This window comes from Manduca sexta, chromosome 12 (assembly GCF_014839805.1).
Source record: "Manduca sexta isolate Smith_Timp_Sample1 chromosome 12, JHU_Msex_v1.0, whole genome shotgun sequence".
In the NCBI taxonomy this organism is placed as follows: domain Eukaryota; kingdom Metazoa; phylum Arthropoda; class Insecta; order Lepidoptera; family Sphingidae; genus Manduca; species Manduca sexta.
Genome location: NC_051126.1, coordinates 10,223,520 through 10,236,612, shown reverse-complemented (window position 1 = coordinate 10,236,612; position 13,093 = coordinate 10,223,520). Strand labels below are relative to the sequence as shown.

The following is a 13,093-nucleotide window of genomic DNA, read 5'->3' as shown; positions in this document are numbered from 1 at the left end:
TCCGTGAGTAAATAATAATTAAAGATTCTTAATTCTTTAAAATCAAGCGTTAAAAAGTAGATAATATTACGTATTTCACTTTTATAGGATTATAAAAAAGGAAAACGTATCTTTTAGTTAATATTTAAATTATGTTACGGAATGGACTAAGTTCATATTATTTTGGTTTCGATATATTTCATTGTTTTTATTTATGTGTCTAGTATAGTCTTCCTTTCGTATTTTTATTTTCCAATAATTAGTAGACATGATTTCTGGGAAATTTTACATTATTGAAATACATAAAAATAGATGTAGAAATAGTATATTCTAAATATAAATACTGGCAACTGGCAGCTGCTTTTGTCAAATCTCAACAACACTCAACAATTTCCGAGCTCCGAGGTGTCATAATAAACTCGCAATTCGTAAATCGAAATACATGCGTTGTGTATTTGTATTGATAATGACAACTTGGTAATATTGATAGGTATTTTATCGCTGATAAATTCTATAAATTGCCATTTCAGTGCCAGGTGTCTTGTAGCAATGTTGTGTTTAAGTTGCGAAATATGTTTCGTCGATTCTGGGGTCTGAGACGACGGTTAAGAATGCCTCTCGGAGAGGCTGGGGATCAATATTCTGTATGGGTAAGCGATTTATTCATCAAATTATACGAAATATTATAAGAAAATATAGTTTTAAAGTAACATATGCCAAGGATTAATCTTAGTACATATCCGTTTAAAATAAAATGAGTTATTATGAGGTACCCACTTGTGTTCCTTTGTTCTCTCTTGTTTACAAGTAACTGTTATTTGTCCTTAATTCGTACAAGTCGTTATTTCGTTACGCCTACTCATTTAGCAACAAGGGGCAATATGGTTTAATGTAGCAAGGTGTATTGACTTGTTATTAAATATTGTATGATATTTATAATATTTCATTTGTTTAATAAATAAAAAATATTATTTTTATTCATAGTGATTACTTGTAAGTTGTATTGCTTAATTTAAAATAGGAAATTAAATGACTCCATTTCTTAATTGCTTGCTCAGTTTATAAAATATCTACATTAAATATGACAAACATATAAAATTTTAAACTACCTTAAACTAAAACTGTAAAAAAAATTGTAATTGACCACATTTTTTTTAATAGTAGAACATCACCTTATTGTGAGTATAATTAAGTGATTTGCTTTAAATCTTTACTACTATCTATATATTTATTTTCGGTTTTAAAATCAATCTATTTTCAGTTTTCAAAACAGTAGTGAACTGTTGACTTGAATACACTAAAGCTACTGTATATATCAACAATGTTTTCTATTGTTACAATATATGCCATTTCTTCAAGTCTTACAAACAACTGTTCAAATAACATAAGTTAAACAAAAATTTCCAGTAAAATAAAACATTTAATAAAATTGTCTATCCACAGGTGGGCTTAATATATATATTTAATTTGATAGTGGGCACTGGAGCGCTCACACTCCCAGCAGCATTTGCTCGAGCAGGATGGGGCCTAAGCACCATATCTCTGGTATTCCTGGCATTCATGAGCTTTATGAACGCCACATATGTTATAGAGACTATGGCTTGTGCCAATGCTGTTTTCAAATGGAAGCGGCTTCAATCTATTCAGAGAGAAAGTGTGAGTAGATTTAATATTGTTTTATTATTAAGATACAGTATAGTATAAAGTTTTATAAGTAGATGTATAAGGTTTTTAGACTTGCAATAGAGTAAGATTATTTTATTAGTAGTCTAAAGCAATGTGTAGAAATTCAAAACCTAATTTGGCTCTGTAATTAGTTTTGACCAACAAATGGTTAAACTATTGAACATAACATGATACAGAAGTCATTTGTGTGATTGCTAAAAAGAATATGTTTTTACTATAAAATAAATATAAGAGTGATATTGTATTGAAAGCGGCAATAGCCTAGTTGGGTGTGGAACGGACTGCCAAGACCAATGTCCGCAGGTTCAAATCCCGAGGGCACACACCTCTGACTTTTCTAAAAATCATGTGTGTATTCTTTGTGAATTCATCGTTCTCTTTAATGGTGAAGGAAAACATTGTGAGGAAACCTGCACACCTGAGAAGTTCTCTATAGGAATTTCGAAGGTGTGTGAAGTCTACCAATCCGCACTAGGCCAGCGTGATGGACTAGGGCCTAATCCCTCTCAGTAGTAGAGGAGGCCCGTGCTCAGCAGTGGGCAAGTATATAATACAGGGCTAATATTATTATTGTATTGAAATAATAAAATATGAATTTATTATCAAATATTGCATTACTATTTATAGCTGTATTGTGAAAGTTGTCAACAATATACACATTCTTTCAACTCAATGATATCATCCGTGACATTTATGATATGGGCATTGTATATTTTTAAAACATAATGTGTAGAGAATGTCTGATTTTGCATACATATTTTAGAATGTTATCAGTTGTCATGCGAGTTAAGAGAAAAAATTATTGGATGGCATTGCAATATTGTTTTTTTTACATTCCGCATCTTATGCTCCAAACAAAATTTAATACTATTTTTTTTAGTTTTTACTTCAACTAACTAAAAGAAAATATTATGTGTATTGTGGTCGTGTTTTACATAAATATAAATAGGTATAGTCACAAAATAAATTTATGTAACAAAATAGTTTTTATTAAATTTTTACTCATTTATTTTTCTTTCTCTTAGTATATTCATAGTTTAAAATATATAGAAATACATTCAGCAGTAAGCAAACAAAACAAAACATGCAACAGAAAAATTTTTATATTTCATAAAAACTATTTCGTAACATACATTTATTTTGAGAAATAGTCACAAGGTAGTAAATAAAAAAAATTATGTCACTAGAAATGAGCTACATTTTATTATCTTCTCTCTGGCGGTGTACAGCTTTAACATAACTAGTGATAAAAATTGCGCATATGTTCTGCAGGCAGCATGGTTATGGTTTGTTATGGTATGGTTATGGGCTCCTTTTTCCGCACTTAGCCCGTAAAAAAGTCGGGCCAATGTGCGTCTGCAGACAGCATAATATAAAACTATTGCTGTCTGCATGTGTGTGTTTGGGTCTTGGTAACATGCCGATAAACACATAGTTAATGGAACTCATGACAAAATCACAAGTGTTACAATTTTATTTATTTCAATAAATCTTATCAATATTTACGTTTCATGGTTAAGTCATGCTGATTATAACATAATACACAATTGTATGGTACTGATAACTATTTCTTATTCACCATGTAAAATATTATGACTGACATAGTAAATAAAAAAGGTTTGTTAGAAATTATTTTTGTGGAATTTTTATTGCACATATAGATATTGTATTAGCATTATGCACGATGAAAAAAAATATAATTTAAACTTTATTACATCAGAAAAAAATATATATTTCAAATTGCCACTTACTCTAATTATATTCACTGTTTCATATTTCATATTCCTGTCCTAAGTGACTATAATAATACAATAATAAAAAAGCAGCCACACACTGCTGGACATTGGCTTCGACTGTTGAGAGTCTCAGTATAGTTTGCCCTTCCAGATACAAGAGCAGGATTCGGAAGATGAGACAGCATCACGTAACTACGGCGAGTTGGAAGAGCCGCTTGTCTGCGGCGAGACGATACCGTCGCGATACTACAGCCTGGACCGGCGCGTGGAGCTCGGGGAAATGGCGAATCTGTTCCTCAACAGGACCGGCCGCACCATGTTCTACTGCACGCTGTGTGTGTACCTGTATGGGGACTTGTCGATATACTCCGCCGCTGTTGCCAAGTCTGTCATGGATGTTATTTGGTAAGTGTAATATATTGACCTCCATTCAATAAATATATGAAAACAATCACATTGATATAAAACTAGTTTTCGGGATTTATTCCGTTTTTTTATATTTTAAATTCTCTCCCGATGTTTCCATCCGACATCAGCTAATTTAAAAATTAAATAAATGTAAAATGTAGGTAGACATTGTAATGTTGATTTTTCGGACGACCTTCACCGCGATCAAAGGTAGGCTGCAAAGTGTTCGAAACGTCGGGAGAAAATGGATAGAAAATTAAAATATAAAAAAAAAACTCGATTAAATTGAAAACAAAAAAGTTTTATTTCGATGTCTAACATTCACGTATACATAAGAAATCATTAAATATTCACATTATATTATAGGATTCCACTGCTGGGATATAGGCATCTCTTATTTCTATTAGTATATACCAATGACTAAATATAAAGAGGACAGGCCTCAAAAGTTAGCTATATGAATAAGTTATATTTATGTTAGGGAAATCGACGCAGAATTGTCAATATATATGTCTATCTCTTTTACTCAAAGCTTATTTGGAACGCAACAAAAAGACAAAAATAATTGCTTTCTTCGCATATGGCACTATTTCGTTTACTTCAACACACTGGGACCGCCTTGCGGCAGAAACGCTCATTTTATGCGGGCCAGTCAGCAAGTACATGTAGTGTCAGACGATGTAAACAAATCTTCATAAATATTGAATTTAAAGTAATATAATCATATTCTCAATTGTTCAGTGTGTTTATTAGTGTATTTGTTAAGTTTCGAAAATGACTCAGTGTTGTGTGAAAGGATGCAAATCGAATTCACGCAAGAAAGACCCCGAAATATCTTTTCATAGGTTAGTAACTGTTTTACCGAAAATTAGCAAATATCTTTGTATATTTACTTTTTGGATGTGTTTTTATCAATTAAAATTATATGTGGATCTGGTTTGTTAAGCTTTGGACCCTTTTAGGCGTGATTTATACACATTAAAATCATTATGTTTGTTTACACACGAGCTTAGGGATGGGTGGGTGGATTTGTTTAGAAATTATTGATATCGATATTTTAACAGACGCCCGTTTATCAGTTACGGTTTTGTCTTTGAAAGAATGTTAGAGCACACATCAATATTGTATTATTCAGAACGACAAACTAAGTGAAATTAGAATATTTTTTTAAGATAACCAAAAAATTTAAAAACCAAGGCAAAATGAATTGAGAATATTGAGCGACGTGATTGGAATCCTACACCAAATACATATATCTTTACATTTTGAGAAGATATGCATAAACCACACGTTTAATTAACGCGAGTAAAGATAACTGTTTTCCAACAATATTCCCGATAAGTAAAATAGTAATGATTATTATACTTCACCTAATAGTAATATTACTTTAATATAATATTGCTATGAATAAAATTAGAATTGTTACATAAAAGAATAGATAAACATAAAAGAAACAACATAAAGATGAAATGTAAGATATATTTTTACAATTGGCGGTCTTATGTTTCGAGCAATCTTTGCATGCACGGAAATAGATACATAATCATATTGTTGTTATTGCAAATAATTATTATAATTGATTATCTTAACCACCATTTTTACGGTCATTGATTTTAGTTTGCTGAACCATAGTTATGGTTCTCGATCAAAGAGCATAATAATAAAATAAAATAAAACCAACCAAATAATTGCTGGCTACGCTATCTTATTCCATTTATCATGTATTAAATAAATATCTTAATCTGTAACTTAAATTTTTAGCAAGGAATAGTGCAACATACAAATATAGATCAAACACAACTGGATGTTTGTCACAACAGGTACTGCTTTGTTTAACAATTGTTACTTATAAATCAGTTTCAGTTTGTTTGTTTACATTATGGTTTGTTATATTTATATTATGGTAGTTCCTAACCCCTTTCGTATTTGATCTTTTTGGGGCTTGTTTGTCTCTCTTAATTCTTCGATGTCGATACAAAATTTTCGGTACTAGCATATCACTATTGTAAGGGGCGGAGTCGGCACCATTTTATGCATTAAATGTGCCGCATGTCACGTGACCATATCACCCATCCTCTATACTTCTTTTATCATTGGTATATACTGACCCCCTATTAAGTTGACAATTTATATACTTCTGTTTGAGTAATGCAAAACCTCTCTTTGATATCCATTACATTCAAACAACACTGTACTAAACACATTGTCAGATATTTCCACACATTTGTGCCATTCTAAGTTAGAATATAAAAAATGATTTTTATTTTTTTTATTATATAAATATTTTTTCTTTGTAAATACTTAAGTAATAATGTGATTTACTTCTATATTTTGATAAATAAGCTTCTGATTTATGTATGAACAATAACATTACGAAGTTCCCATTAAGTATATAATGTCAAACTGGTTACTTTGGTTTGTACCTTGTTATTCCTTATGTATTTTATCCTTAATTTGAAATGTCCATAGTTATATAAGTAATTTTAATTGTTATTTAGAAATAATCATTATTATTCCTATGCATTGTTTTGACGTACCATAAGTGTAACCTACGTGGTTACACTTATGGTACGTCAAGGCGTAAAGTCGCCTACGTGGTAAAGATGTTTTTTTTTTTAATTTTAAATACTCATTATTTTCGTCCAATATCACATTTCTAGGTATGTAAATATGAAAAGTAGCAACTATTTTGGATGCTGCAGAAAATAGAGTTTGATTCAATACCTAAAGTAGGAATTTACTATACTGCTATAAATAATTATAAATCTAAAATATTCAATATCTTATCTGTTACCTCGTATATGACATAAATGATTAACAGCTAACCGGAACCTATGCATAACATAATCAATATATTATATTTTACTAATGAACTCTTTGCACACAAAAGGAAATCCTGTTGTTATGTGGGTTGATAACGCTTTAATTGGCGTGTACATTAATTGATTTGTATATAAGGTGATTGAGCTGGTCATCTATAATATTATGTGATTGAAATAAAATTCATCGACCCTTTCATACCTATTCTAGTAGGTAACTCTACCTACCCAATCTCAGATAAAGGCATGAATTTAATAAATATAAGTTTACATAGGGCTGTCATCACCGAAATTGCCGATAAACACGGCAAAAATTGCGGACATTTGGGCAAAATATGGGTTTTTCTCCGGACACCTCTGAAAAAATATTTTTTGCAACGCGCAGGGGCACAGGTGGGGCGTTCGATCGTCGGCTATTTTGTCGTGCTTTCTTGAATGTGGGTTATTATGAATTTTGAATTAAGATTTATTTTAATTTATCGATTATCTATAAAAACAATTGGATTTCCCCTGACAACAAAAGTGTCCGTGTTACAACCGGACATTTTTAAAAACCCTTGCCGGACTACCCTTGGACACTAGAACAAATCCGGGGAATTCCGAACGGATGGCAGCCCTAAGTTTACTCCTATTTCTTGATCATTTTAAATTATTCAATTAAGAAGTCCGAATACTCGATGCTTTAATAATAAACAGAATTTAACGAAACAATTCCAATATGATATTGGACTTATTTAATCAGCTGCTTATTGTAATAAACATGTGGAAGTGGCGACTTCGATTTCTTTTATTAACTACAGGTATTATTGCTAACTGATAACTGGTTATAACTATTTAGTTTAAAGAAATATAATATTACGAACACAGGTGTGCTCGCACAATGCTGCTAACTTCATGTTCCCAGCATTAACATGAAGTTAGCAGCATTGTGACCGCTAACTATTGGCTTCAGGTATTTTTATACAAATGAATGATAAGACTGGCAAGCCGTTCGCATGATGGTAAGCGACGCCACTACCCGTAATGGGTGCAATACAAACATTTTGAAATTTAAAGTTCTGTGTGGCATTGGACAGCCCTTCATCTTAGATATTAAATAATAATGAAGTATTACAATGAAAAAGTATAGGGAAAGTGATTATACGTTCACAAATGATCTCTTGCATACAAGAAACCTACAAATTACCACTTTTGTAACATTTTTTTTTACTCTATGAAATCCAATTCTGCTTAAATTGTTGAAAATTTAGTATGAATTCGACCTAGAAATACACAAGATCACGAAAGCCGCTGTTTAATTGATGAGATAGTAAAAACTAGACTTTAATGCTATTTCTTTTTGACAGCTCCACAGTGCCCAACACGACGAGCATAAACGATTGGGAGCAAGTCCCGTGCTTCAACGTGTCGTCTGTGGAGCACGGAGTGTACACGCGGCTCGACGTGTACCGCGTCGCGTTGCTCACCTTTGTGGCCGTCATGGGACCTTTCGTGTTCTTCAACGTGCAGAAGACGAAGTATCTGCAGCTGCTGACGTCGCTCATGCGGTGGCTTGGTGAGTCTAGTAATTTTAACTGTTACTCGTATTTATTTTGAAGTTTTTAAGTTTATAAAGACAGCGGATCCAAGATGCTTTTGAACTTTTTTATGTACTTGGATATGTTCGTTAATCGAGCTGGTGGGTTATCTAAGACCTTATTCTCTAGGATAGTGTAAACTCAATTTACGGCAATTAAGTTATCTTCCAGATATTAGCGTGGAATAATATTCTGTCTTAAACGGAATGCGGTGCGGTACGGTCTTCTCACGCTCTGTTAAAATAGCATGTGTCATAGAGAACAAGGCCCCTGACGTTAGATTATCTTCACCACAAACAACAATAAAAGTGATACGTTCGTGGTAGGATATTTGCACACAAGGTATAAAACCCTACGTAATTGTCACATTCCGGCTTCAGCCTATGTATATACGGTTTTAAACAGACCGCCATAATTATATTCTCTATCGTGGACCCCACTTAGCTTACCATTAGTACCAGAGGCGATACGTTACCGTGTCCCTATAAGAAAAAACGAATAGATTTTTGTAACTAAAGCCTAATATCTGACTCATACACTCTTTGTTTCAGCATTCTCAATAATGATCTCGATGGCCATCTACTTGCTGATTGGTAAAGGCCCGCAAGGACACCCGCCCGCATTCGACTTCACAGGGATGCCGACGTTGTTCGGCGCATGCGTGTACTCGTTCATGTGCCACCACTCTCTGCCGGGACTCATCAGCCCCATCAGAGGGAAGAACCACATCGGTTTGCATCTAGCTCTCGACTACGCTCTCATAAGCATATTCTACCTCCTCTTAGCATTCACGGGCGCGTTCGCGTTCGCGCAACTCAGCGACCTCTACACGTTAAATTTCGTACCAACGGACAATGAAAACATACTTCTTGAAATTGTTGAATATTTTTTAGCTCTCTTCCCCGTGTTCACTCTCTCTACCAGTTTCCCTATTATCGCTATAACGTTAAGGAATAATTTGCAGTCCTTGTGTCTGGACACGAGCCGTTTGGAGTCTTATAACTTTTTGTTGAGGAAATTGTTGTTTCCAGTTGTAACTGTTGTGCCGCCGTTGTTGCTAACGTATTACCTGGAGGATATAAGTGTACTTATAGAATTCACCGGTTCTTATGCCGGCACCGGAATTCAATATCTGATGCCTACGTTTCTGGTGGTGTCCGCTAGGCGTCACTGCATTGGTTTGTTAGGCTTGGGTGTGGAGAACAAATATAAAAGCCCATTTGCGAACGCGGCGTGGGCGATATTCGTTCTTCTGTGGTCGTTTATGTGTATAGTGCTTGTGTCTGTGCATATATTCGAGAAAAAATACGTTGACTTTAACTAAAGATGCTAAAGATGCTAACAGGAACAAAAGACAATACTAAGGGCCGCGAACACAATTTTATGGGCATAAAAATTCTCTTCCATTTATGTAGTCGCAATACGGAATTGATATTTCTATTGAATTTTCAAGTTCTCGGCCCTTCTATAAAATCATTCGCATATTTAAAATTTACTATTATATTTTTTACATATGGCAACATTTTTTGTAATGTAGTTAAAAAATAGCGTTTCGTAATATTTAATGAACTATTAATAACTATTTTGAAACGTTACAATTTTTGTGTCAATAACAATGCATGTTGTATCGCAATTAATTATTAAGTACTATAATGTATGGTTGGAATCATACGGCCTTTTCTATAAGACCTATTAGGTATTTTAAGGCTCATCTGTCTAAGAACGGGTGGATATACGCACACTGCGACCGTTTAATTATAGAAATAAGTTAGTGCTATACAGTCTTACTTATAAAAAAATCACAAAGCTATGCTTAGTTAAAACAAATTTACTCGATCAGCTGTAAGTCAAAACCCGCCATCTAGCCTCATAATAAGGTTTAAACTTGGAAATCGGTGATGTTTTTGACAGCTATTTAATCAATTCTTAACGCTAAAACAAGTTTATAAGTAAGACTGATAATGTCCAAAGAACTTCCTTTTTTGTAATAAAACCTATCTTAGTGTGTTAGTTAGGTTTCAGTGGCGTATAGAGTTAAGTCGATTACGTATATAATGAAGTAACAACGGATACAGTATGAGTGATGACAACATAAAGACTGGTATGATAGTGTAACTATTGGACATAAGACTTAACATCTCATGTCTTAGGATGGCGAGCGCAGTGGAATACCGAACAATACTATCTAATTCAAGGTATTTAATGGTGTTTCTACTGTTTATGGGCAGTCGTATCGCTTACCATCAGGCGAACGGCAAGCTCGTCTCGTCATGCAAAGCAGTAAAAATAAGAAAAAAAAAGTAAACTTTTGCAGATGTAAATTGCAGTGTCAACTCGCAAAAGTAAATACATAACATGCCACGTTTCTAGATTTTCAACGCTCGCGCATTATCTACAGGGTTCACGCGCTCTTATTGGCGGAACGCACATGTCGCGTCATCGGGAGCCAATGACAGTGAATCCCCGAAGTAACCCGAGGTTCAACCGAAGTTGACAATGCCCGTTACACTGGCTAAAATACCGCATTATGATTTCGCAAATATTTCATTCTTAGTTAATTATTTTTTTAACTTAAAAATTTTCACAACCAAGTTTCGTTTATTACATAGTTCAATGCCTTAAATGTGTTTTAAGATCGTACTCAAAGGTGAGGTATTGGTTTATTACTAAGGCCCTAAGATTCTGAAAACTATTCTGACATATTAATCTATAGTTAGGTAAAAAAAGTTAGTCTTACATATAAAGAGAACAGGTTGCCAAAAACTACAAGCCGTTTAATCTGGCGAATATTGTTTTTCGGTTAAGTAAAGATAAAAATGTTAAACATACGAGATTCCCTAGATCCCTTAATTTTGCGATGTTTACCAGGGTGGTACTGGTTAAATTAACTACAGAAAAAAGTGTGCAAAAGTTGGTAGTTTTACTGTTGCGTTACATACGGTCCATTGACTGACATCTTTTGATTACCAGAGATCTCATAATTCCTTTCTCTATTGCTCTTTCGCAAGTTCATTGGCGTATTCACAATTCTTCTAGCATCCTAATTATTACCATATGATCGGCTACAGAGTAAACACAATCAGAGTAATAAGACTAGCAGATTCTTTTGCATTTAGGATGCGCAAGGATATCATGGGAAAATTTACACACTTTTAGCTGGTAGGATATATTTTATATCCGAACGGATAGCGACTGCCGAGGGGTAATCATCTCTCGTCAGTCAATATTGTATTGGACCCCTCTCCACTTACCATCAGGTGCGCTAGAGTCACTTAGCCGTGCAATTATAAAAAAAAATCGTCACTGTTATGAGTAATGACACTTTACCTACTTGGAATTATAATTATTAATAACACCATGCAACGTCTAGAGATCTCAAAATGATTTGCCTTCATACGTGCTACCCACTTTTAACGGTGGGCAAAGGGTAGGTGAACGCGGCAACCACCCAGGGCCTCGCGCTTCGAGGGACTTCGTGCTAGCAAGGGGCTCAATGTAAGGAACCTTGCCCACCTTCCGCAATCGGGTAGAAAGGCCTCGCAAAGGTCTGCCAGAGTCTCGTGATAGTTAGCCGCCATTTCCCATTTTCATTACATCTGTTTGAATGGTACCACGTATTGGCTCTTTTGTAACTGCTTTGATTCTACCATTTCAAACGTTGGACATTAATGAAATGTGGAATTGTAAAATTATGTTGTCGTTTTATGAGGTTGTCGAGGCCGCTATAGTTCCTAGATATGAGAAAACTAAATTTTACTAAACCAAAAATATATGCTTTCGAAAGAATAGTCTTGATGTTACCCAAATGGATTGATTCCGAAATTATATCGAGATATGAAAATGTTTTAATAAATGTATCCCGATCAAACTGAAATGTTTAAAAACTATGCTGTCCATATTGAATTGTGTTATTTTTGTTATATTTTGTTTTCTTTTTTAGATAGTTTATGTTCATACTAATTTGTAATATTTAAAATTAGAAAAGTTGATTATTTGGCTTCAAAAATGATTCAATCTCTAGCAATAAGTACTAAGTTTCGAACAAGGTAATTCACACTAAATGAAATGTCTCTTTTCATATAAATTTAATTGCCTCTTATTAACTGTAACTACTATCTCTGTAATAATTTAAACTCTGTGATATTTTTATTACAACACGTAGAATTTAGTAATAAAGATGAAATTTAAATTGAGTCATTTGATTTTATTTTTGTTTAATAAATCAAAACTCGAAATTAATTATGTAATTTTCCGCACAAAGTCTGTTATGGTAAAAAAAACGGTCCTTTTATTTTTTTCTGTGATAAAATATCTGTATTAAAATATAAATTTGTTGTAAACAAATCGAATGACTGACAATGTGTAAAGTGATTCAATATTTTTGTAATAAATAAAATTGTGTGATTTGATTGACTACTGCGTTTTATTGTCATTTAATTTCATAATCATTGATCAATCATGACAGCAAATCATATCAGCAGGTAAGTTCTTTGTTTGCCGTGATGTGCCGAACTGCTGTAAAGCTAGGTTTAGACTAACGCGTTCTCGCAGTAATATAATGCTTACGAATTGCCAGAAGCGTTTTCACTAACGGTAATAGTTCAATAATAGTTATGTGGCTCGCTGCATGTAATTGTATACTGCCAAGCAGCAATGTGTAGTCACTGTTATGTTACGGTTTGAAGGTTTGTAGCCATTTTAACTACTGGACATAATGAGACTTAACATCTCACGTCTTGCGAGCGCAGTGGAATACTAAATAAAGTGTAATTTTATTTTTACTCGCTCTAATGCCACTACTAATCTAAGAGTTAGTCCCAGCGACATCACACTTTCAGTCATAAATACACTCATGAACACGCCATATTCGCACTAAATTATAAAATTA

The 13,093-nt window shown here is 33.6% G+C and overlaps 1 protein-coding gene across 1 annotated transcript; it reads left to right on the top strand.

Annotated features, from left to right (window-relative positions):
- The first annotated feature begins 333 nt into the window (after positions 1–333).
- LOC115443641 (transmembrane protein 104 homolog) lies at positions 334–12,618 on the top strand. Its single transcript, XM_030169120.2, has 5 exons — positions 334–629; positions 1,423–1,635; positions 3,553–3,806; positions 7,975–8,183; positions 8,757–12,618. The coding sequence occupies exons 1-5, from the start codon at positions 552–554 to the stop codon at positions 9,527–9,529; spliced, it is 1,527 nt and encodes a 508-aa protein (XP_030024980.2). The 5' UTR covers positions 334–551; the 3' UTR covers positions 9,530–12,618.
- The last annotated feature ends 475 nt before the right edge of the window (positions 12,619–13,093 follow it).